General features: G+C 41.8%; 1 protein-coding gene and 1 long non-coding RNA gene across 2 annotated transcripts in view; both read left to right on the top strand.

Annotated features, from left to right (window-relative positions):
* The window catches only part of kif6 (kinesin family member 6), a 41,918-nt gene extending 16,136 nt beyond the window's left edge, over positions 1-25,782 (top strand). Inside the window, exons 7-14 of the mRNA XM_010781781.1 lie at positions 2,467-2,673; positions 2,856-2,999; positions 6,222-6,308; positions 12,843-12,946; positions 15,115-15,220; positions 19,416-19,563; positions 25,363-25,560; positions 25,763-25,782. Coding sequence (XP_010780083.1) covers positions 2,467-2,673; positions 2,856-2,999; positions 6,222-6,308; positions 12,843-12,946; positions 15,115-15,220; positions 19,416-19,563; positions 25,363-25,560; positions 25,763-25,782 — 1,014 coding nt within the window. The remainder of the gene's footprint in view (positions 1-2,466; positions 2,674-2,855; positions 3,000-6,221; positions 6,309-12,842; positions 12,947-15,114; positions 15,221-19,415; positions 19,564-25,362; positions 25,561-25,762) is intronic.
* On the top strand, positions 18,670-18,797 carry LOC104954617 (uncharacterized). Its single transcript, XR_799351.1, has 2 exons — positions 18,670-18,707; positions 18,743-18,797. It is a non-coding gene; the product is annotated as an uncharacterized lncRNA (long non-coding RNA).
* Positions 25,783-27,376: the final 1,594 nt, after the last annotated feature.

Below are 27,376 nucleotides of genomic sequence, written 5' to 3' on the forward strand. Positions count from 1 at the left end.
GTGCCAACACCTCCTACCATGTCCCACAGCACCAGTCCTCACCTGTCTCGCTACATCATCTTCACCCGTTTCCTGTTCCTCACCATTATTTTCCCTCTCACACTCACCACACTCTCTACAGTCCTGTTTTCAATCTCCTCACCCGATATTCATCCCGTACTTCCTCCTCGCAGCCACCGGGGCCCGCGCGCGTGCAGCAGCAGCCCGCGACACCCGGGTCCGCTGCCCGCGGACAGGCCCGCCCCGGCTCGGCCCGCCCCAGCGGCCCGCCTCGGCGGCGCGGGCCCAGGCCGCAACCGCCGGCCCAGCCGCACCCGGCGGAGCGGCGTGCCGTCTCTGTGGACATGCAACACGTTTGTGACCCGACTCCCCGCACTCAAAACACTTTACGCTCCCTGAGCTCGCATAAACCATATAAAAACCCTCTTCGTGCCTCACCCGGAAGGACACATCTAGTGTCTGAGTGGGACAATTCAGAAACATGAAAACCTGTCTCCGCAGAGAATGGACATGTTTTAACTTCTCATCCTTACACCCCAGAGCAACAGTGCGGAGACTACTGGCAAACTTACCAAAACGCTTCAGCTCCCGTTCCAGCGCCTCATTCGGGATGAACGGAGGAACGCCAGACACAGTGATCCGCGTGGACGGTGTCGCCAGCGGTGAAACTTGAATGTATTCCTCGTTTAGCATTAATCCGCTCTCGATAAGTTCCGTCACATATTTCTGGTCTTTCAAAAAGACCACGACCGCTTTGTTCATGCGGGAAGCATAGGAGATATTTACATGACCGACCTGATCCCCCACAGCCAGCAGCACCTGCTCCACTGTGCTTGCGGCCTGAGCCACCAGCCGCACTCCGTGTCTCAGAGACACCGGCGGCGCCCCGGAGGACGCCATCCCCGCCCACGAGGCACGGAAAAACACTAAATTAACAAATGAACTGTACTTGCAAAGGGTACAAAAATCCCAACGAAAAGATCATACAGTTAAAGAAACGATTGAACCAGAAACAAACGAGTTAAAGTCGAAAATCCCTCTTCCCTCTTCAAACACACATCCACCACCGAAGAAGAAGAAGAAGAAGAAGAAGAAGAAGAAGAAGAAGAAGAAGAAGAAGAAGAAGAAGAAGTGACGTCAGCGGCTCATTTGCGTAATCTTCCCTCAGGGAAAAGTACTCCGGTGTGAACACGATTGGTACATGTGCTCTGGGGTTCTAAGTGCCGGCACTTAGTACGGCAAAGTTCTTGGTGTGAAAGCGGCTCTTCTCTAGGAATGCCCCGGTGTATCTTCTTTAGATATGTCACTTGTTTGTGGTTCTTCCATTTTCTATGTGCTATGTCCTTACCTTCAGTAGTTCAGTAGTCTAGTGGTGAGACACTGATCCTCAATCTGGAAACTATGTGCTGCCGTTGACACACAGATTCTGTAATACCAATGGGATGTCACACTCACACACACATTCTCTTCTTAACAAAATACTAAAAACCATTAGTAAACACACGCTAAACCTGCCCATAAACAAGAAGTCCAGTCTTTTTGTTCATACAAATCTTAGGTCAAGTCAAGTCAAAACTCACTCTTCGACATGGACCCTTTGATTCAAACCTTAGGTGTGTGATCTGATGTTATCATCTAAGGGCTGTTTCATATTACTTTAAGGATCATCCCTTTGGAGCAAACATGGACGTGTGCAGAGTGAAGGGAATTTGGACTGGGATGGAGATGACAGCGGTGGGTTAAGATAGTGAAAGATCTGTCGTGAGCTGTCATGACCCTAACAGCCAGGCGTTGGCACATTTCCGCCAACAACCAGACAGGGTCCGAGTGCCTTTTCAGAACAAATGACCTGGCATGTCTGTGTCTGTATCTTAGATCAATCACCATTACCCAAAAGTAACATTTTTTCAGCCTTGATCAGAATCAGATTCATGTTGGGATCTACCATATCATCACGATCCAAAGCTGTTATCTTTAACCAGCATCGTGTATCCAAGCTGCCTACAAGGAAACAGTGAGCCATCTATGATCAGCACTATGTCGTGGAATGTCCATTTCCTCTGTTTATCCTCTCATGAGTAACCCATCCTCCTTTAGTTAATAAAGCTTGTTTGTGCAGTGACTCACTCTCTATTTCGGTCTCCTGCTGCTCTCAACCTGACTTCTGCTGTTCCAGTGACCATCTGAAAAACCAACATCAGCTTTTGTAAAGCTGCCACCATGTGTTTACTGCACATCGGTTACACATGGTGAGGCTTTGATCTTCAAACCAGCAGGAGCAAGCACAAAATAATCAAAGGAAACATGTTTTTGTTGTTGTTTCAGCATGGAAAGCACCACAGATGGGGAATAAAGTCCCTTTTTTATTGTTTCATCTCCACCAAGTGTTCCGAGTAGACTAAGAATACTCACACGCAACGCAAATGCAGCAATCTGTCACCCGTCTTTTTATTCTCACACCTCCAGACTCCGATGAACCAGGCGTCCACGCGCTCCCACTGTATTTTCACCATGCACTTGTGCAGACGCGAGCCGGGCTCGGCCACCTTGCGACGCTCCAAGCTCCACCTGGTGGACTTGGCCGGATCGGATAGAGTGAGCAAGACTGGCCTGAGCGGGCAGCTGCTCACTGAGGCCAAGTACATCAACCTCTCCCTCCACTACTTGGAGCAGGTAGCCACTTCTGAAATGTTCTGATTTGTATTTTAAAAGTACATATTCTATATTAATATTAAAATGTATTTTACTTGCTTCATTTACAGTGTGTGGTTTGGCACAGCCAGTTTAATGCTTTCCCTCACTTGCTTCCTTACAACTCTGATTATTCTGCTCTTGTTCACTTTCCTGTTCTTCAGGTGATCATTGCTTTGTCAGAGAAGAACCGCTCCCATATTCCCTACAGGAACTCCATGCTGACCTCTGTGCTGAGGGACAGCCTCGGGGGCAACTGCATGACTACCATGATCGCCACCATGGCAGTAGACAGGAGGAATCTAGATGTAAGGAGGGTCTGCATACAGTAAAGTCATGTTTAGGCAAAATTGTAGGATGCCCATGTCTACAGTACACTGTATTCCAAACATACTTATAAAACGTAATCTGCATAAAGCACAGTATACAGTGGGGAAAAAAAGTATTTAGTCAGCCACCAATTGTGCAAGTTCTCCCACTTAAAAAGATGAGAGGCCTGTAATTTTCATCCTAGGTACACTTCAACTATGTGAGACAAAATGAGAAAAAAAATCCAGAAAATCACATTGTCTGATTTTTAAAGAATTGATTTGCAAATTATGGTGGAAAATAAGTATTTGGTCACCTACAAACAAACAAGATGTCTGGCTCTCACAGACTTGTAACTTCTTCTTTAAGAGCCTCCTCTGTCCTCCACTTGTTAACTGTATTAATGGCACCTGTTTGAACTCGTTATCAGTATAAAAGACACCTGTCCACAACCTCAAACAGTCACACTCCAAACTCCACTATGGCCAAGACCAAAGAGCTGTCAAAGGACACCAGAAACAAAATTGTAGACCTGCACCAGGCTGGGAAGACTGAATCTGCAATAGGTAAGCAGCTTGGTGTGAAGAAATCAACTGTGGGAGCAATTATTAGAAAATGGAAGACATACAAGACCACTGATAATCTCCCTCGATCTGGGGCTCCACGCAAGATCTCACCCCGTGGGGTCAAAATGATCACAAGAACGGTGAGCAAAAATATCGTAAGTTGCCGCAAGCTACATCCCCTATGTAAGCGCACCACGTATGAAAGACCTGAGGTCAAGATGATAGATCCTGCTCCGGATAGACAGGCCTGCCGGACCAAAGTAACAAAGGCCATGACCATCGATAGTTATATACAGTCTCTTACGCGCCGGGAGTAGTCACATATTCCTTGCGCCATGTGGTTTCAGCGCGCTCGTCCCCGAATGACTCTGCTTAAGCTGTTAATGGTCTATGCGCTCACAGTCTGACTAGGTTTGCCTTCATGAGAGTATTTTAGTTTTATTGATTCTATAGAATGGTAGATTTGGAAGTTGAACATGATGCATGTATGTTTGTCAGATTTCCTGTAGAAACTCCGGCATCAACCAGTAGAAACCTCTCTTATTAAGAGTGAATAGTATCTCGCGCAGACGATTAGTGTGATTTTGGAGGGTCAAATGATCACAAGAAACGGTGATGCATCTTAAAATCCCAGAGACCACTACGCGCTGACAATACTCATGATGACCTGCAGATGGAGCTGCGGACCAAAGCACCTAACAGAGGCTGCCATCATGGTGTTCAACACAACAAGCCGGCCAGGCGACTCAAATCCTGCCAGTGCCAGACGTGTACCCCTGCTCAAGCCGTACAGTACAGGCGACGCTCGAAGTTGCCTAGGGAGGAGCATTTTTCATAGGTTCCAGAAATTGGAATCTCTTATGTAAGAACGAAAATAGACTTGGGGTAAATGTGCGACTAGATGTGATTGCTGAGGAGATAGAATGCTGAGTGAAACATAGAACACCATACCTTACTGCTGAACATGTCATCATGCTGGCTGTTTTTTCTTGCCAAAGAGGACCAGGACGAGCTGATCCATTAAAGGAGAAGAATGAATGGCGGGGCCATGCTATCGTGATTTTGAGTGACAACCTCCTTCCATCAGCAAGGGCATTGAAGATGAAACGTGGCTGGGTCTTTCAGCATGACAATGATCCCAAACACACCGCCCGGGCAACGAAGGAGTGGCTTCGTAAGAAGCATTTCAAGGTCCTGGAGTGGCCTAGCCAGTCTCCAGATCTCAACCCCATAGAAAATCTTTGGAGGGAGTTGAAAGTCCGTGTTGCCCAGCGACAGCCCCAAAACATCACTGCTCTAGAGGAGATCTGCATGGAGGAATGGGCCAAAATACCAGCAACGGTGTGTGAAAACCTTGTGAAGACTTACAGAAAACATTTGACCTCTGTCATTGCCAACAAAGGGTATATAACAAAGTATTGAGATGAACTTTTGTTATTGACCAAATACTTATTTTCCACCATAATTTGCAAATAAAGTCTTTAAAAATCAGACAATGTGATTTTCTGGATTTTTTTTTTTCTAATTTTTTCTCTCATAGTTGAGGTATACCTTAGGATGAAAATTACAGGCCTCTCTACATACTTTTAAGTGGGAGAACCTTGCACAATTGGTGGCTGACTAAATCCTTTTTTTCCCCACTGTAATTATAGTTTTCGGTATTTATAAATATTTATCATGCTTAATAAGTAAGGGATAATGTCAAGTATATAAAGTGGACCTATCATGCAAAATGCACTTTTGTACGTCTTTTATACATGAATATGTGTCCCCGGTGTGTCAGGGAACTCACCAAGTGTCAGAAAACACAACCCTCTCTCTTTTCCTCCATACCCAAATCTCTAAAAACGGGGCTGCAACGGATCTGATACAGACTGATCCAGATTTGAAATATCTCTGACGTCAGGAACGAGGAGCTCCGCCTATATGGGCAACTCTCCACCTATCAGGAGGAGACAGCCACGGCCATTGCATTCGAAAGCGCTGGAGACGCTGTAGTACATATGCCAGGCCTGTAGGTGGCGCTGTAGTCTGCCACAAAAGCAGCGAAGAAGACTTCTCACAGATTCAGCCCTTGCAAAAACAGGGCTAAAAAATAGCAAATAGAGCGAAATGAGGCATGGCTAAAATGCATGACCTGTTTGGTATTTTGAAAAAAATACTTCGCAGACATGTTTAATATAGGTATGGCCCTACAATATATTATTCAAATATAGCATGATAGGTCCACTTTAAATAAGCCCTGTAAACACACATTATATAGAAGAGTGATTATAAGGTATTGTGCAAAGTTTATAATAAGCTGCACCAATTGTAATAAGCAGTGAATGACCAGCAATAATACAGGATATCATTACGTTTATTATAAATGGGCATCATAGAAAGTGTTACTGAACATTTGGCCAAAATAGTGAGGAGAAACAAGGTTTCTGAAAGTAAAAAACATATACTGTTGGCCATTTGGTTTTCTAGCTTTGTCTGTGAACGCTTTCAGATAACCCAAGGTAAAATAAATATTAGGAAAATGTTGTCCTCTTTGTTGAGTCCTTGCTTGAGTAAATGTTTCAAATGATTATTACATTGAGAAGAAGTTCAATTCTTTCCTAAGGCAGAAAAACAACATTCAAACATCTATTTAAAACTTTATTTCTTCAGGAGTCCATCTCCACGTGTCGCTTTGCTCAGCGTGTGGCTCTCATCAAGAACGAGGCCATCCTGAATGAAGAGCTGGATCCTGCCCTGGTGAGACACACACACACTCACAGCACTTCACCAGTCACTACAACCACCATTCAGCCACACAATCGCACCACAGAAGCATGACTTCATGTGCTCTTTCATTACGGCCAGACTCTCCTCATATCTTCCAGACCTTAAATTGATCAGCAAATGAGTTGCAGTGAGAATAAAGCGTCTGAATGTAACCCAGTTTCCAATACAAAATGAGTTTTTCCAGTGTCTCACACACAGACAGTAATACTGAAAGAAACAGTTTTCCACCTGCAACACGTGGACGCCTGTCCATCTTCTATTATTTAGACTGCTCACAGGTCCTGTTTGCTTTCCCTCTCTGCTTTGTTTACATGCCTCCACTTCTATTATGGCATATTTTATACCAATACCTTACAGCCTCTTGAAAAAGCCTCCAGCTTGTGACTGGTGTGTATACAGTATATGTCTTTACACACATTCATGCAAGGAAGCACGCATTGCACGCGTTCCTTGCCAGATGTTGTCAATATGAGGACATCGTTTTTTTGTTAATTTTTTGTAAATATCATTACCCCTGACAAGATTCATGGCTAAACTACTGACCTGATTTACATTAAACCTTTTGGAAGGGGGTATCATGGGCCGAGAAAGAACCCAATAATTCATAGCTTTCTTCAGTAGCTATAAAGTCTGAATACATTTCTATTTGATGTTATAAATAATATAGGCAATCAATTGATAACATATGTGGTTACAGAGGCCTCTTCATTGTTATATAAACCCCACACAAATGCCAAAATTTACCTTATATTACACTCTGATATACATTATATAAGGAGTTATTGGGAATCAACAGATTGCCAGAGAAGCGTATGCAGGTTAACCTTCCTTCGCTTTCTCCTTTTACAGTACTTGTCACACCTTCCCCCATTGTAGTGCGCCAGGAAGCAGATCTGGTAGTTGTTGTAATAGCCCCACGGGGGATATACAGTAGTAAGTCATCACAGCCATATCCGCTTCCTCCCCTCCCACCCAGATCTGCCTGAGGATCAACTGCTACTGTATTACTGTTAGTGAGACTTGGCTGGCCACTTGCAAACCCTGCAGAGGTATTTTTAAGAGAGTCTGCGGCCGGCGGAGTAATTGTGACAGTGTCTTGCTGCTCCCGGCACAGTTTCAACGCCATGCAAACCCAAAACTCTGCAGGCAAACTTCTCGTCTCCGTTTATGGCTCTTTGGTGTGTTTCTCCTTTAGTCCGTTTCTCCCGTCTCTCTGTCTCTCCCTCTATCTGTCCCCCTGGTTTACTGAGAAAAAAAAGTTAAGCAAGCAGGGCAGTTTGCAGATTAGAATGATGTCATTTATCGTGGTTTGGGGTGACACTCAGACTCCCGTTTTGGCCCGGCCCCCGTCTGAAGGCACACTGTCTGTTCGCCCTGCCGGCTGTGGTAATTGATTTGAAACCTGGAGTTTGCCTTTTTCACAATCTGGCAGTGAGAGTTTGGTACATGGTTCAGACCACATGCTGCCCTAATGGTCCTGTGCTGTAGCCTGCAGGCTACACAATGCACTTTGTCACATTTAAGAACAGTCGGAAACCAGACCGACCCGACAAAACATTGAACACGTCCCTGAGGGAAAAGGGAAAGAATGAGGTGTTGAAAATGACCCGTGATCATAATGAAGTCAGCCATGGTGACCACGCCATATAAGGTCTGCTCTGTGGGTCTTACGGTTGCCTTCAGACTGCAGGCAAAAGGCGCCTCAACCGGATTTTTTTGAATAGTGAACCTATATTTTGCACATGTGAACCTATTTCAACAGTAGGAGAAGCACAAATAGCATGGAATCAGTATTGTTCAATTCTCCTTTCTGATGATATATTTTTGACTTAATTCTGCTCTCGTTTGAGTTACTGGTATACAAATATCAAGATAGATGACATGGAGGTAGTGTTATTGTGTATACAGTATATAGCTAGTTTCCATAGTTAGTATAGATAAGTATTATTAAAGGGGCCCAGTCATGCTTTTGAGGGTTTTCCCTCTCTTTTGTAGTGTGTTTATAAAGGTTTTATGTGCATGTAAATGGTCTGCAAAGGCTTAAATCTCAAAGTTACCTCCAGATGGAGTTATCAGGCTGATCCTGCTATGCAGTAAGAATGATTAATTTCATATTCATCAATTCAGTTGAATATAAAGCTACTGGATCTTCTATAAAGCGTCCACCTTTTCCTGATTTTAAGTGTGCACTTAAAACTTGAGCATTGCATGAAGGAGGTGCTAATCTTGAGTTGAGCGGAATTGCCATCAAGATAATTCTTAAAGGGTCAAAAAAGTTGATCTTAAGGTGTTGTTATGCAGCTTAGGGTTATAGGAGGCTGGGCGACCCTACTGAACCTCGACTCTCCTCATTCTCAAAGATTCACAAGTCTCGCTTGAGAAGAGAGCTCTGATTAGCACATACCTGTGAGTCAAAAATAATCCTGCTTATAGGCCACCAGAGAGACATGTTTGTGAAGAGGGTGTGAACATTCCTGCGGGGGGTTGCTCTCCGCAGGTCCTCGTCCAATAGCCCGGACTTCTTTAAGACAGAAGAGAGTTTGTAAGTGCAGCGGTGTGACTCAATTCAGTGCTCTTTGCCTTAAATGCCTTAATGGTGCTATGCATGGAACGCAGCCTTGCCCCTGTTTATGTGCAGTGGTAGACTATGACTCCTCTTCATTCATAAAAAAGGCCACATTATAGCAGTGTGTGTGTGAGTGGCAGACTACATTATAAATGCATCTAAGGTGTAACCTGTGGTTCAACTGTAGTGCTTAGCGTTTACTGTGGGTGGTTTGCTGCAGAGGTTGGATAGTAGAAGATGTATAATTGAATGCAGAGTTTGGATGTTTTGAAGTGGGGTTGTATGAGGTACTTGTCCACAGGCAGTATATTTCCTACAGTAGATGCACACCCCCAGTTTGGAAAATTACTGCACGGAAGTCAAGCAATGTACTGCTGTGGCTGGGGGCAGCAGCAACACTTATTTCAGCCAAGTAAAAAAAGACTCACCAAAAGGTTTAAGTATGCACTGTATTTCAAATATTTGCAGGATACAAAATTATAAAAATGATAAAATCTCTCTGTATATGTACAGTATATACATTAACATACGTAAGATAAAATATAAAGACGATAATACATAAATCAAATGAAAGTACATCAATAGGCAGGTATACAGTTACAATAAATCAACAAAAGATAATTGCAAATGAACAAAAGCCACACAATGACTACAAATACAGTAAACTGACCGATCCATCCATGATTCTCCCCTTTTTATGCAAGGTAAAATTACAGTTTTTTCAAAAGAGTGTCTGGGTTTTGGTAGAGTGGAAACATGGACTGTAAGACTATGCAACTGCTGGGTGAACGCGTAAACATATTGGAAATATAGCGTTCACACAAACCACTGTTAATATTATGTGCTGGGCCTTTCTTTGAGGTGACAGAATAAGTAGTGGAGAACAGTCAATGTAATAAATTGACTGTGGATAAGTACAACCATATTTAATAACTATCCTTTTTAAGGAAGTACTGTTTTAAATAATGAGTAGCATATTTGGCAGCACATATAAAGCAATACAGATATTCATGTGCTTTTTGCATGCCATCAAAGTTATAATAAGCATGTGGAATGATTTCACTGACTTGGTTTCAATTGAATATGAGTCATATTTATTCAGAGTGTATAGCATGCAGTGGTGCTGTGGTACCAGCGTGGGCCGACGCTCGTAAATAGACTGCCCCGTTCCGCTGACCAACGACTGGCGGTCATTTTTTCAGGATGCAGCTGGAAGGATTACATCAGGCTCCGGGCTCCAAAGAAGAGATGCAGGGAGCGGCTCTGGTGAGGGATGGTCAGCTATGATGTTAGAAAATATGATACGGGTGGATTTTAGCTGACATTTTGCATTTAGCTAAGTGGCATCTACCCAAAACCACACTGCAGGTCTGTTTCTCCTCCAGAGCATCTCGAGTTGACAATGTCTGACTGTATGACTGGCCTTACAACATGTGAGCGGAAAGCCCTTTGCTGTATTAGATGTCGCAGTCTGACCTTTGCCCCTGATTTATTTTACTAACAACCAAGCTCCCTAGCAGCTTTGTGTCAGGAGTCGCCACTTTGTGTTGTATTTGCTGTTTGCCGCTGATACCGTTCCAGCCCTTCATTCTGCTTTAGTATTTCGCAGTGTGGTCGAATCCGGTGTTTATAGTAAAGTGGGATTTATACTGAAGAAAGAAGTGAATCATGTGAGAAAAGGAACAATTGGCACTAGGTGGTTGTAGTGTGTCGTTTTGTGGTGTTATTTGTGCGTATTTTTTTATTTCAACTGGTCTGGCTTTCTTTAAAAAACAACACCATTCATTGATTTTGGTCTTGGCCTATTTCCTCTCCATCGACACTTCTGTTAGGATGTAGGGTAGAAAGGTCATCCTCTGATTCCTTTTTTCAAGGTATTTGGCCAGTTTGAGGGACAATTTGTCACCTTTTTATGTGAATCTTCAATAAGTGTTAACTGAAAATGTAGTCCATTCAAGCGATTCATTCCTCAGTGTTCACTATATTGACAGAGAACTTAGTTTTCCTACGGGGGATCCTACCAGGAGTGCCTACATACCAGGATGCATTTCATGTGCACTGCTAATGTCAAGTCAACATAAATGAAGCCTACACATGCATGCAGGTAAATATTTTAAAACACAAGGTCTGTAAGGTCTGTACTCCAAACCAGCAAAAAAACAACGTTGTGGTTATTGGATGACAGATTGCAGCTTCACTCCTTCTGTTTTTTACTTACACACAAAGGATCCCATATTCACTTTTGGAAACTTAAAAGGTTTGCAAGACAAGAGGACATAACTCTCTGTGTTTGAATGGCATCTAAAGCAACCCCCTTGGCTGAAATAGCAGTCTAAAGTTCTTCCTTGCCTCTTTCTAAATCAGTCTTACACCAAAAGGCGGCTCCGGATGCAAGAGGGACTTCAGATTTTGCAGCAGGAGAACTCCACTTTAAATGTATTAACAGTAGCAGGCACTGAGGAATATATTGCCTTAAATGAACATCAACACTGATTGTGTATCCACTTAAAAAGTGGATAATATCTCTTTAAATATCACACACAATTAGCTGCAAAATAAATCAAGCTGTAAATCCTTCTTTATTGGTCGTGTGTTTATGTATGTATGTGGCCCCGTTCACATTTAATCACAGCACCTCAGGTTCAAGTTGAGGTACACTGCTAATAACGGCTCAGCATCAATATAAGGGCACGTGTCAAGTGAGCTCACCTCTAACCTCTTGCTCCTGTTGTGAAGGAAGAGATTTATGATTTAATTAGTAAAGTAGAGAGCTTTCTTTCAAAAGTGTAGAAGTTACGGCATCAGCATCATGTGATACATTACTTGAATTTATCACAATTACTTGTTCAAACAAATAATATAAACCTGGCAGTTCCAGTTTAGGTCAACCAAACACATCTCATTATCAACGGAGCATTAAAAACACAGAAAAAAGCCAAAACAACATTTTTGAAGAAGTTCTATCCCTTAAGAACACCTATTATTGTTAACATCAATTCTTTTTTGCTGCGTTTTTTACATACGCGCAATGCATTTACGATCTGAACTCGCTAATCCTTGAGGTGCTATGTAGCTAGACGCCTGCTAATCCCTGCCTAGACTGACATGAGGCCGCTCAGACTGACCTCTGTAGGCATGGAAAAAGAGAAAGGGCGGCATGCTTATCTACAAAGACTAAAGGTTATATGTCAACAACGCCGGGCCCTGACACATCTGTGTTTGGTGGATCCTGCTTTCATGTCATCGATTTCTCATCATATATGCTTTAATGAAAAAGACTGTCAGGTGGAGAAGGCGGTCCCTGGGGTGCACAGATTAGAAAACATATTGCTGTCAGTATAAATCAGTGGCACGATGCTACAAGCTGTTTATGAAAACAATGTCCGGCTCTATCATATTGTCTCTCCTCTCATCATGATTTTTTGAAATAATAGACATTCTTGCTGTTTTATTTTTTTACAAAGATTGCTATCTAAGTACTTATTTAAGAAGCTATGTCTGGACTTGGTGAGATATTTTACTTGTTTAGATATATATGCAGTAACCAGAGCCGGCCAGCGGTTACTAACAGCAACCACTCTGTTGGCTCGGTGCGGATGGCCTTAACCAAACACGTGTGGACAGTCAGCAGCACAGGGTTTTATGTGAACTTTTCTTTTGCCATCGTAGCTTTTTTAATGCTGTTTTTATGTTTTGCTTCTTGTATTTTCTCGCTGGGGCATGCAGTTGTCTGGAATCACTCAAGTTTGTCCTCAAAATGCATCAGAAAGAGGATCATTTTCAGACGGATTGTCTCATCACTTGGCAGCAGCAGAAATCCTCTGTCCTCTGCAGCGCTACTGTGTCTTTGTTTTGTACTGTAGGTGAAAGTATCGCGCATCGTGTGTGTATGTGCACACATAGTCGACCTGTAACCGTGCTTTTTGTGTGTTTTTCAGCTAATAGCTCGTCTGAAGAGGGAGATCCAGTCTCTGAAGGAAGAGCTGGCCATGTTAACGGGAGAACAGAGGGACGGGCAGCTGACTGTGGAGGAGATCCAGAGGTTTGTCCCCTCAATCCACTCGGTTCTGCCAAGCTATTATTTAAAACGTTTTTTATAAAATATTTCAGAAAAAAAACATTAACATAAATCTAACATATTAATAGCAAAGACATATTGGCCTATTTGTATCCAACAGCAACAACATTTAATTTACATATCATCCTCCTTGATGATATTCTTATATGAGCGAGCTAACCTCTCCTAAATCACTGCACTGTGTAGCAGTTGGCTATTTTACATTTTGGTGTCGTACTATTTTAAACACTATAGAAAAGGTCACTAAATGTAATTGTAGGCCCAGTTTATCATGACCAAGAGAACAAGATGGCGAATACAAGCGGCTGATGCAGTTTTCCTCCGGAGGGTGGCTGGCGTCTCCCTTCGGGGTAAGTTGGGAAGTACAGCCATCCGGGAGGGACTTGGAGTAGAGCCGCTGCTCCTTCGTGTTGAAAGAAGCCAGTTGAGGTGGTTCGGGCCCTTGGTAAAGATGCCACTCAGCAGCCTCCCTAGGGAGGTGTTCCAGGCACGTCCAGCTGGGAGGAGACCGAGGGGCAGACCCAGGACCAGGTGGAGGGATTATATCTCTTCTCTGACCTTGGAGCACCTTGCAATCCCCCAGTCAGAGCTGGTTGTTGGGAAAGGGACGTTTGGGGCCCTCTGCTGGAACTGTTTCTCTGGCAGCCCGACTCCGGATGAGTGGTGAAAAATTGATGGATGGATGGGATGAAGAAAAATGTCCAAGTCTGAGTTAAATAAGACTGCCGGTAAAACTATTTTATGACGCCCATGTCCATAATGCAGCCATCTCAGGACAGAAATGAACTGTCTCCAGGATGTTTAAGTATACGTCGGACCCAGGGAAGGGAGCAGATGGTCGTTTTTTGGACTCTGATTTGTATTTGTTAAGCTCCACAAACCCAGAGATTCTTGAGCAAATATGCTTCAAGATGTATAAGTATTTTGGGTTTGCCTAAAGTGCCTACATAACTTATGCTGCTGGCTATGCATGGATGCTGAGTTGAAACCTCATTCACTGAGGCTTATCCAGATCTAATGGAGTTTCCCAGGACTGCTCTCTTTAGACTTTAGGCAGAGGGAGCCAGCGACTGAGGCCAGAGTTCAGGACAGAGGTTCCAGCGAGGACTTGGCACACCGCCCCTTCAGTGCTGATGTATTTACAGTGCCTCAGTCCCCTCAGTCAGCCTTTTTATTATTTCCTCTCTACCCAAGTGATTATCCTCGATTTCCCCCTGTTTGTGGTCAAACTCACACAGGGATCCTTCATAGCTACGTTCACTGGACATGCTGACTTTTTTGTAGTCGTTTCCTCTCTGTTCTATGCCCTGATTCATCCCCAGTGCCAAGTGATTTCACATATCTTTGCTTATTTTTTGTCACATTTCCAAACGCTCATATATTGTCAGGCATACAGATGGTTTTACCTTTCCAGAAGAATACTCTGCTCCATTCAGTGCTTTGTAAGATTCAGTAATAATCCTCTCCCCATGCAGGCTGAAGTTGTTTCTCTTAATACGGTATTTGTTTGCTCCACATGCTACATGACATTTCACCTCGCACTTTGGAAAACTCATTAAGAAACTCTTAAATTCTGCTTTTTAAAAGATGGATGTTTTTCCTTCTTACAAAATATTGTACATGGCACTAAAGGGCATTCCCCAGAATCAAACCTAGTATCACAAAACCTCTGATGTCTCGCAGGGCCCTGTAACGAGACCGCTACGTTTGTTTTAAGTCCTTTGTCATGTAAACCGAGCGTGTTTCTACTGAACATGACAGTGGAAAATGAAAACCGCACGTTGTCGTGCCTACATCGGATCCGTCTGGACGGCTGCCGCGGTCTTTTCCAGCGGCCAGGTCCAGAGCTCAGAGAACCAATGTTTGTACTATCATCCAGTGATAGTTTATCAACAGGGCCGGCCCAGTGGAGCTGAAGCACACGTTTAAGTAAATAGTTTTCTTTGAGCAGACCCACATTTTAAACACTCCTCAGATATAAATATTAACTGTTTGAGTGTGTGATGATTATAACATGGAATGTGGCACTGGTTTGAGGTCATTAGTGTGTGTGTGTGTGTGTGTGTGTGTGTGTGTGTGTGTGTGTGTGTGTGTGTGTGTGTGTGTGTGTGTGTGTGTGTGTGTGTGTGTAGGTTGGAAGAGTTAGTCAAGGCCTTTCTGGACGACCCTGATCCAGATGTGATGCTGTCGTTGGGACCAGACATGAGAAAAATCCAGTTCTGTTTCTCCCTGCTGAAGGTAATACTCCTCAGTCTATCCATGTACAACATTTGTATGCATGTCTCCCTGTGTCGGTGTCTCTCTTTCCTTCTCTCTGAATCTGCTCAGGAAGCCAGGTCACAGGTAGCTCTGATGCATACCAGCGCAGGTTTTTTCCGGAATGATCAATCAAAAACTGTCAACATCTTGTGCTTTTATCCTTATCTGTGTACCTTGAGAGTGTCCTTCCGCTCTTTGACACTCTGTGACTGCAAATGCTTTATACTGTCCTGTTTTTACCTTTTAGTCACTATTCATCATGACAGACAGTCGATTTGCAATTTACCTTAACTAATAATCAGTTATTTCATTGTGATACCAACGCACTTGCATGCTGCTTGACTTCCCTAAATGGGTACTGATGAGGCAGGATAACAGTCAAGAAAACTCTCCAATCAAAAAGGTACCTGACAGTCTGTATGCCTTCATGTGTACTCTTTTTGGTTTGTTGGTGTGAAAGCTCCCTAAGTGTTAGTGCTTGAGGTCCATTGGCACTGTAGGAGTGAATGGATAGAGTCAAAATCCCTTCCTCCAAACAGCTCCCTCTAGTGTCCTCCGCCTGAAAATGCCTTAATTTTCATTGAGTAAAACGTCCTCTCTTGATACATGTGATTTTTGTTACTGTAGATTTTTACTCTATCATCATAAAGCAAAAGTAGAATAGTTTCACTGATCATGATCGTCATGATATTTAACGTATAGGTCCAACTATAAGCTGACTTCAAATGCTTTATTCTTAAGGCTACCGCCAGACGTAGGCAATATTTTGCAATCCACTGATGCACAATTATTTTCAGTGCTGTTGATTTTCCCACGGCCTGACTTAGTCTAGAGTCTAGACACTTGATGTTTTTCAGTTGTTTGCCATCTAGTTGGAGGCTAGGTGTAACATGACATGCAAACGGAAACTAGCTATTAAGATATGTCACAACAGCTAAAAAAACAAACCAACACATACCTACAAACAAAATGATGGTCTGAAGTTTTTGTTCTGTTGCAGAAGTTCTGTTATAAAATTGAGCGCAGAAAAATTCTGCCTATTAGTCATAAACAGAAAATGAACCAGCAGTAACTCATGAGTTATAAACTTTGATCCGAGCAAATGATTAAGCCAACATATAAAACCTTTTCGGGTTCTGAATAAGTCAAACAGTTTTCACACACAAAAATATCAAATTAACTCATTAATCGAAAATGTAAAAGCACTAATATTGGCTGAAAGTAAGCTCATGTATTAACCAGTTGAATGGGTCAGTAAACATATGATTCCATCATTATAAAACACATATGTATATATATATATATACTGTATATATACACTGCCATATTAATGGAATTTTTATCTCAGGTCATTGTAAATGTTGTATTCTCTATGTTTTATTTGGGAACTGGATGACTTCTTTTAAATGAATGTCATATTTGTTTTGTGGACTCAGGGCATCATTTTGGTTTTGGCTGGGTGCCTGATCCACCGACTATTTGTCATTCAGACTGCAATGGAAATACTTCCCAATTGCATGTCGCCTGCCAAATGTTTGCAGAAAACATCAATGATTAAAGTTTTTGTTTTGTAGACAGTCAGATGGATTATAGACGGTGCTCAACATTTCTAAGACTGCAACCCACTGCTGCTAAAGGAGCGTAGGGGAAACACTGCGGGGCTCACACTGTTCCTGCACTCCGCTGGTTGTAGTTCGAGCAGCGGACCAGAAGCAGTTCCAGATCCCACTTGAATGACTGTTTATCTCTCCTTCACTTTGTTATGATCCGCACGCTCTATCTCCTGTTCAGTTTACATTCTTCTGAGCATCACCCCGTCACACTTCACTGAGGAACTTGGATCTGCTTTGAATTGATTCCTTTCTTCTTTGTTCTCAACACTGGCTCCCTCTCATACGCTCCGCTTGTCTTTGTTTCAGGGTGAGGTTTAGAGGCCGTGCATATCGGCAGTGTGATCTCAAGCACTGTGAGTTTAGGTGTGCAGCTCAACCTCTGTGTTTTAGCACTTAAAATTAATGTGAAAATGAATAACAGTAGAAAATAAAAAAACTTAAATATAAAATAAAAACATTTAAAATAATACAAATTAAAATAAATACATGTTGACAGTGAAATAAATGAATCAGTAGACTATCAACTATACACTATGAAGGGCCAGTTACTGCTAACAACATTTTAAAGTATGATATAAAAGAATAAGAATAATTAAAAGTATAAATACCTTCATCTGAAAATACTCCAAGACAAGTAAAAGTCCTGAATTCAAATTGTTACTTGAGTAGAAATATAGAAGTATTGACAGTAATAACTTAAAGTATCAAAAGTAAAAGCACTCAATATGCAAAATAGCTCTATTAAAATTATTATATTATAGAACATGCATTTATTACGTTTTAATTGCTTCCTAATACACGTAAGACCATGTAAATATTGTAGTTTGTCGATATTGAGAACATTTTACGATATTGTTTTTTTAAAACTCTGTATATTGGTAGTACATTACTGCATCATTATCATATAAAAATTTTTTTTTTATATGTAGACAGTAGTGTGTTAAATAAATCAAGTGGAGTAAAAAGTACAATAAATGCTTCCAAAATGTAGTGGTGTAGAAGTATAAAGTAGCATCAAATGGAAATACTCAAGTAAAGTATAATGATGACAAATCAGTACTTAGGTACAGTACTTGGCTAAATGTACTTTCCACCATTGCCCAAAAGTGTCTCGGTCTCAGCCCTCCTGTGTACCTTTCTCTTCTACCGTGTCTTCTTCTTCTCCACGTGGAAAAAGCTCCTATCCTCTAACAGGTTTCCCACCTGTCGTTAAGCCTGGATTACAGACAGGGAAAATACAGGGGAATCAAATTCATGTTTAGGGAATATCACGGAATTTAGCACCACTTTCCAGGATGATACCACGATGTGTTTTCCAGCTTGTTTACATTCATGGCATCAGATGGTTGCTTACTGACTGTTTTTCTCAACAGCAAAGTGTAGAACATTGACTTGCAATATAGTCATGAAAAGCCATTAAAGGAGACATTTAACAAGAGTTTTAAAGAATAAAATGTCATACCTATAGACCAGTGCTTCTCAAAGTGTGAGCGCCCCCTAGTAATCCGTGAGTATATTAATAAAATTTCACATTTGAAATAAATAAATAATAATTTAACTTTTCCGCACTCTCGTGGGAATATTTCCTCAATGGAGCGAGCTTAAATGTCATGTTTGATTGCATGATATAGCCCAGCGCCACACCTTCGTCACACATGTTGCCACTTGTTTGTACCATTGTACCAGTCGATTTGTAATCTGTTCTAGAAAAACGATTGATGTCTTTTACGAACATTTATCCATGCTGGAAGTAGATTTAGATGTTTTAGGAGTTAGATAGAGATTATTATCTAATATATGCATCCAATGAAGCATTGCATGAAGTCTGTTGATGATCAGAGGCTGTTGTCGGGGCTGCATAAACATTTTTTTAATTTTAGTTTTGTAGGCAGACCACGCAGGCCAGCCCGATGGTCACCAAGGTTCATGTTTTAATAGCATTTTTACAAAAAAAGCCCAGACGAGCCTAACATGTGAAAAAATTGCTCAGACCTCAGAGAGTTAAACTTGGGCCTGCGACCATAGTTTTACTGTATTTTGTTTTGAAAATCCACAGCGGAGGTTTGTGTCATAGGTACAGTACATGCGGTGTATTTTGCATATCTCTCATTAGCTAACGATCTGTGAGTCTGTTGGCTCGGACATAAACTCCGTAATAAATGTAGTCTACATTTCATAATAAGAGGTGTCAAACCTGAGCTTTTTAAATCGCATTTGAACTAAATGCTGATATAATCTGTATTTGTATTGTTGATTTAATGTGTGAACGAGGCGATATAGAGAAGTTAAGCTGTCATTATTAGGCTGTAATTTGTTATATACTGTTGGAGTGGTAAGCAGGCCTATTGTTTTGGGATATTTGGGGAGTTAGGTGGTCCGCAAGTTTTTTTTTATTGGTTAAGTGGTCCTTGGTATGAAGAAGTTGGAGAAACACTGCTATAGACAGACTATAACAAACAGATTATTTAATTCTTAACAATATCTTTACAAAAATCTTGATCAATATCCCATTTTCTTAACATGCATTAAATCAACAGTTAGCATTTGTGTTTTTTAAACAGATGATGATCATGGACAAGCAAAGAGGAGGGAATCCGAACGCTGATGGGAAAGCATCACCGACAGCAGCTGAGAGGGAAGACAGCCAACAGTCAGCAGCAGAAGTCACCAAACTGAAGGAGATGATGACCCACCGTGACAATGAGATCAGTATCCTTTGACCTGGTGGAGCTATCTTAAGTATTCTTTCCATGTTTTGTTGTTTCCTTGTCTTACAAAGACCATAAGTCTGTTATTGATCGTCTGGTCAGAAGGCCGGGCTACACTTACTTGCTTTTTGTTTAAATAGCCAAAGTTATTTCTGCTACAGAAAGGACTTTCAGATGGTGACGGATGACTGCAGTCGATTTAAAGTTACATTTAAAGACACAGATATTTTCTTTTACCATCTTTCCTTCTAAGCAAAGGTAAATACTTATGTAACTTTTTTGTTGTCTGTCCTGCACCAAAGCAGTTTTTAGGCATTATTTTAAAAAGAAAAAGCAGCTTAGTAGCTTAGCGCCAACTCTTCACCGGAAAGTCGGCGGGCCGTCATTTCGCCAGGCAGTGCAGTAGCTCTACTGTCATGGTAATGGCCTCGGTGAATGTTTGCGCTCTCCAAAATGCCCTTCTAGTTGCTTCTCTAGTGTATATGTGTGTCAGAGGTGCAAAGTTCCATTCCACTAACGGAGAGCTTTCCTGGGCTTGATTCCCTGTTGTACTATGTTTGGCTTGTTTGTTTCAATTTAAAACACCTCGTCCTTTTATCTCATCTATGAGTTGATGCACCCTGCATATTGTAGTGTGATAAAGGGAGATAGCATTAAACGGAAAAGGTAAGGTTAGGAAGTGCAGATCTGAAAAGAGAATTCCAAACTTGTAGTAAAATGAGGGAAAATGTGCAATAACAAACTGAGTAGAGTCGGTTTAAACTTTAAGTTCTGTTTCTGCATCCAGCCTCACAGTTTAATCACACTTCCTGTTAATAGTGATATCTTCATTTGCCAAAAACGGTATTCACCCTAAAGTAAATCAGCCTTTGTTATTGCTCGTTTGAATTACAGCGTTTCTACAAACACATAAATTATGAAATCTAAGTTGTCTTGCCTTCATCACCAGTGCCCCAAAGTAAGCATGAGATGTTGTTTTAATGTGTATGTTCACATATATCTCCATCCAATGACTGCAGTTTATCATCGTTACTATTAATCATAATTATGGTATTTGAATATGATATTTCTAATAGCTTTATGGGATTATTCTCCCCTCTACCCCTCATGCTGCGGCTTGTCATTAGATCACAGCACATTAGTCAGAAAATTGAGACGTCTGCTTGATTATTTAGCCACAAAAACCTCAGCGCTCCAAAATAAACAGAATATTATCATGCAGATATTTCACCACAGTAATTCTTGGAACAAGTCGGTGTAATGGGAAATCCTCCCTTCTCCTCTCCTCTTCATGTCATACACTGGATTTCACATGATGCAAAAGTAATCACTCAAATTAGTACTGTGCGTGTTTAAAGGCGCATATTTCAGCCAGTAATGTACACGCTCGGCTGACCATATTCCCCTCATGTTCTTTCTTTGCAAGGTTTATATATAAAGTTTCAGTAGCCTAAACTATCAAACCTCAAAGTTGGGGGGGGTAGGGTCTGCCTGCAGCATGTAACTCTATAGTTTAGGTTGACCAACGCTGCAGGGATGACATTAGTTCCAGCCATATCATTTATTTCCCAGTTCTCACAGGGTTAATTATGGCAGAGTTCCCTATAAAACAAAAGGTTTTATCTCTCCCCCTGTGTTCCCATGCATGGTCGGTGGGGCACCTGGTAATGCTTAGTGGACTTTGCAAGGGTTGTGACACATCCACCACTAACATGATAATTGAGCAACAAGGAGGAGTTTGTAACTAAGTTAAAATGTTGTTATACAGTCATTCCTTGATGCTTTTTTGGAAGTTCCTAATGCCTCCATGCTGGCGATAGGCTCTTAATACGCTCGGCTAGATGTGATATATTTTCGAGTTGTCCATCCATCAAATTCTTTTGAATCTGAAATCTCGGGAAGGCCTCAAGGATTTATTTTTTAAGTGTCTTTTGTCCAAGATGAACCTTTATTGGAGAGTGACAGTGTGAAAGGGGGAGAAGGAGCGAATGGAAATGTGTAAATGTTCCCAAGCTGTCCCGTTACATGGGACACTTCTACAGGGGTAGCCAGACCTAGAGGAAATATATTCAAATTTGCCAATCATTTCCAATTGACTGACTCAAAGATAAACTTATTAGACTCGACTTGCCAAAGGTCACCTAACAGAACTTGTTTGTATTTTTACCATATTGCTATAACTTAGAGATGATGATTATGCACAAATGTTACGATACAATTATGAGATTGTGGTCAAACATGGATGTAATTTCAACTTCACTGATTGGCGGAGGCATACAAACTTAAGGCGGTAAATCTGTGCTAGCAATCGACCGAACATTTCAAAGAGAGGACCAATAATATTCACAAATTGTCGATAATACAGTTTCATTTTCTCTTGGCTCACAATCGTGTTCAATGTATCCAGGAAGGATTTAGCTAATACTTAATCATGATAGCAACAGTGATACGGCAAAAAAGACTTCTCGTTGTGTGGTTGCTGCTTTGACAAAGGTTCCCTGGATTCTCTTAAAAACTCTGTCCGCTCTTCAGCTTGATTTCTTACATCAAGGCTCCAAAATTCACTCAATAAAAAATAATGCTGACAACTTATTGCTCAAAGACTCTACAGTCGCCTCCACTTCTACTGAACAGAACATCTCTATAGGTCTCATAGTTGGAGTAGTTTATGTTCTGGGCTAGAGATTTTTGGCTCCTCATTTTCAGCTTCAGGATCAGCATGGCTCTTTAGAGACGGTGGATAGCCAGTGAAATATGTTGACAATGAACTGATGGATTTGCACGGACATTTGTTCCCGGACCACGCTTCCAAATGACTTGATACCTTGACTCTTCATTCAGTGCCACCAGCAGGTTGACATTTCTCTGATTTATTGCTGGAAAAGGTCTTTAGAAAAAATGTCAATACAGAGGGGAGAACATTGCTTTGTGCTTTAGTGCCCACAAAAAAAGAAACCTATCAAATATATTAAAAAGGGAATTATATCCCGACATTCCAACACATTTGATGGATATCACAGTGTGGAAGTAGCATTTGCATCCTTTGCTAATGATAATACAGCGACCCACTAAGGGTTTTGTTTTCCACCAGCTGCATTTGGTTTTAGCATATATGCAAATCAGTGTTGATTGGATGAAATGACCTAAATCAGTCATATTGCAGATAGGATTTGTTAAGTCTTTGATTGAACTGATTACAAACCTATTAAGCACACTACAGGAAAGGGAAACCCCCAATAAGAATATAAGAGCCCCTTTAAAGCTATATATTGTATTATGCATCTTTAAAGGACAAAGAAAGTATAACTGCCTCATCATGCTATAGCTTTTAAAAGCTTTAGGACAATATTTGCATTGTAAGGATATGTCAAACATTCCATTATCTAAATGAATGCTGATTAACATCTTAAAGGATTTTTCATACTTGTAGTATATGGTATGCTAAATTGAAGCAATTTGCGGCACTACTGAGATTGGCACTGCACCTTCGCTAGCTTTGGCAACAAAATATATATATATATTTGGTGGGATGTCTGCTTTATTGGACAGTATAATAAAGAGTGACAAGAAAGATGAGAAGGAGAGATGGAATGCACTTCATGAGCTCAGTTTGACCACATTTTGAGTGCAAGGCATGTGAAGCAGCCCACAGATCTTACGTGCAACCCCCAAGAAAACATTTCATCCTATTCTCGAGGGCTATGTTGGGGTTCAGCATAAATGAAGATATCAGACGCCGGAGATCTCGCTAATGGAAAAACCTGCTGAACAACCGTTTGAAGTAATGACTTGTATGAAACAATGACATAGGACCCACAGAAGTCATATTTCTCCATTCAACTTGGCTGCTAGAGGTAGTTTAGATTTTTTTTTTGGTTTAGATTTTGGCAGTTTTCAGAGGGCTGCATGGTTGGTTTCTTTGGAAACTGTAATTGTAGACCTGGTTTCTTCATGTTATTGTTCCAACTGACATCCCCCTTTGTATTGGTGGACAGAAATATAAACCAACGTCTCCAACTCCTTCAAAACTACGTCCATGCCTCCTCCCAAATAATGACAATCAGACTTTTTTTCTACGAACATCCCCAATTATCTGCTGACCACCACAGTCTGGCCACAAGTGGATGTCTGCTAATCTCATGATAGAAGCATGCTTAAGGAATAGGCTAATGTGTTGTCTCTAAATTATGGGTTGTGATTCGGCCATCAAGCACACTTCCATTTATAGTGGAAAAACAGGCACACAGGCATCGAGCTGAATATGTTAGGAGAATGCAATCTTTTATTCATGTGTTATTGTAAATTAAGGACGTAGAAGTTAAACAGACTGTTTTTCGCTAGCGTACCTCTGATAGAATAACACTAAGCCATTGTCCCTTTCCCTATTTGTTCCCTGTGACAAGCTTTCAGTAAGATGTAAAGCAATCTTGGCAGCTTTCTGTAAAATAGCTTGATCATGTTTTTTCCCATACAATTCTAGTTCACACGATTACAATTTTTCCTCCGTCAGTAGGCTTTTACAGTGTAAAAACATGGCCTCTGCTAGCACCGTTGTCTCCTTTCACACCAGTGGTAGGAACAGCAGTGTTATACCCCTTTGATACAGTAAACATAGCTCTACAAGTCAGAAAGCATACCAGCATTCACCCGTCAATTTGATAATCACATTTGAAAGTCCTGAAAGAATTTGTGCTCTGTTGTGTGTGTGTGTGTGTGTGTGTGTGTGTGTGTGTGTGTGTGTGTTATTATTATTTAAAAAAATGTGAGGCCAGCTGAAAGCAATTGATCAAATGCTGAGTAGTGCTGTACTGTTGAAAGCTTTTTACATTAAATGGAACAGAGTAAACGATTATAGTAAATTGTCTTAATGTATAGAGACATTGCATATGGAGAAGTAAAAACGTGTCATGGCAATACAAATGTTAACGGGATCTAATTAAGAATTCTTGCCTTCTCATGTAGCCACTCAATTACCCTGTCACAGATGCATATCTACACTTGGATTCAAGTAGACAAACACAAGAAATATAACCTCATCAGTGGGGAAGATTTTGTGGAATCTTGGTGAAGTATGCAGCCTCTCTGGCTCCTCTTCTCTCCACTGATTCATCCCAGACCATGACATCTTCCCCAGCCTGTAAGGTCAGACGCTGAGAGCATGTCAGCACTCCGCCATTATTAAAAGCCCTCAATAGAGCTGGCTGCCTTTTTGAGGAACCCTTCATCCCGAAATCAATCAATCAACCTGTTTTTACACTTACCTGTATTTATTAAACTACATTGTTGTTGGTTTAGTTGCCAAGTGTTGGAGATATAGTCTTATAGATGTATGCTTCCTCTCGAGTATAATGGAAGTAGATGGCATTTGGCTTGGTTTGGTGTTTAAAGCCCAAAGAGTACATTTGAAAAACTCAACAGCAATGTCTCTTTCAAGAAATCACGATCATCCACAGAGCTTGTTGTGAGCAGTTTCATGTAGGAACATTTCTAAATCTCGTGTTGACACTAGATCAAGCCTCCTTGAGTATTTGCCTTTTTAACGGTTATTCGGTTTGCGGGTGTAGTTCGAAGGAATAAAGAAGTCAAACTGCAACAAGGTCTATTGATTATCTTTAGTAATTGGGTCATGCTTTTTGGAAAGAGAAATTCGGTTGGGTTTTTCAACATCTTTTTTGACATTATGCACGAAAGAAGAGTGCCATGTAGTTCCATTTCATTGGAGAGAAGTCAATCATCCCGTTTCCATCCGGTACTTTGTCCAAAACAAGATGAAAAACATTACTTAACTCATTCCCCACAGGTATCCTAGTTAAGATGTTGAAGAAGGAGAAAAAAAGAGCCCAGGATGCTGTTGCTCAGATTGCTAACACCGTCAATGGCCAGAGAACGGCGTCCCAGGATGCCTCAGGGTTGTCAACAATGCCACTATTGAGGGAAGGGAGCCCAGACAGCATCTCAACCGGCCATAGAGGACGAGCCATAAAGCACATGAAAAGAGGTACGTTAAGAAACTAGATCCTGTTGTGCTTGTCTTTACAAAGCAAAGAATTGGAAAGATGGAAGACCAATCATGTTTATAGCTGCCAGAAATGTTCTGATATTGATAGGGTGTAGCACTCGAAGCATTTCAAAATGGCGTACAAATTGAACTGTGACATGTTTGAGACATCTGGTTCTACTCCTTGTTGTGGCTCTGATAGTCAAGGCCCTCTCCAGATAGGATTAGCCTTTGACATGTTGAGGCAACACACCTACTTGGTTAGGCTTAGGAAGAGATCCTTGTTTGTGTTAAAGATCCCATGTCATGCTTTTCCGGTTATTACCCGTCCCCTTGTGTGTTATGTAGCTTTTTATGCATGTAAACAGTCTGCAAAGTCACACACCTTCAAAGTACACCCTGTAGCGAGTAAAACTCTAACACAGAAAATACGTTCCTATGCTGCCCCAGAACGCCTCGTTGGAGATTTTATTTTTCAATTTTTTCATTCCGGGAATCAAGTGACGTAACGACAGCCCCTCCGTGGATTGGTCCAATCTTTTCTCAGCTGCAGCTCCGCTGATTTCTCCTCCCTGAGACGGCGGGACGCGGCGAGGCTGTGGCTGCAGGTGTGTGTGTGTGTGCACTCTCCAAGAACTTGGAGTTTCAGGCTCTGCACTTTCCCTCCTCACCTCATACCTCAAAGACCGTACCTACAGGGTAACTTGGAGAGGGTCCGAGTCCGACCCTTGTCAATTAACTACAGGGGTCCCTCAGGGCTCTGTTCTTGGTCCCCTCCTCTTCTCCTTGTACACAAACTCGCTCGGATCTGTCATTAGCCTGCATGGTTTTTCATACCACCGCTACGCTGACGACACCCAATTAATTCTTTCCTTTCTCCGCTCAGAGACCCAGGTCGTCGCACGCATCTCTGCTTGTCTAGCGGACATCTCTCAGTGGATGTCTGCTCACCCCCTCAAGCTCAACCTTGACAAGACTGAACTGCTTTTCCTTCCGGGAAAAGATTGTCCCACTCTTGACCTAACAATCAACATCGGCACCTCTTTTGTTTCCCCGACTCAGACTACAAGGAATCTGGGTGTGATCCTAGATAACAAACTGTCCTTCACTGCAAACATCGCTGCTACAACCCGCTGCTGCAGATACACTCTTTAGAACATCAGGAGGATACGTCCCCAGCTGACCCAGAAAGCGACGCAGCTTCTGGTCCAGGCTCTCGTCATCTCTCGTCTAGACTCTCTCGTCATACTGCAACTCCCTCCTGGCTGGTGTACTTGCATGTGCCATCCGACCTCTGCAGCTCGTCCAGAATGCAGCGGCTCGTCTGGTCTTCAACCTTCCAAAATGTTCCCACACCACCCCGCTCCTCCGCTCACTTCACTGGCTTCCAGTAACTGCTAGAATCCACTTCAAACAATGGTACTTGCATACCATGCTGCGAATGGATCTGGCCCTTCCTACATCCAGGACATGGTTAAACTGTACACCCGCTGGGGTGTACAGTTTAACCATGTCCTGGATGTAGGAAGGGCCAGATCCATTCGCAGCATGGTATGCAAGTACCATTGTTTGAAGTGGATTCTAGCAGTTACTNGAAAATTGCAATATAAATCTATTCTAGTAGACCTCAAAAATGGAATTATGATCAGTAGAAATGGCTATGACATGGGACCTTTAACTTCAGTGAGTCAGGAAGCAGCATGAGAGAGGCGTTCAGGGTCACTGCCTCTCATTTGGTGATACCGGCTTAACATCTGAGGAAGTCATTTTCGTCTGTTCTTCTGCTCTCTCTCTTCCCCTAATTTACTTAGTTAAT

Source organism: Notothenia coriiceps, unplaced genomic scaffold (genome assembly GCF_000735185.1).
Source record: "Notothenia coriiceps isolate Sejong01 unplaced genomic scaffold, NC01 NC01_scaffold00023584, whole genome shotgun sequence".
Lineage (NCBI taxonomy): Eukaryota > Metazoa > Chordata > Actinopteri > Perciformes > Nototheniidae > Notothenia > Notothenia coriiceps.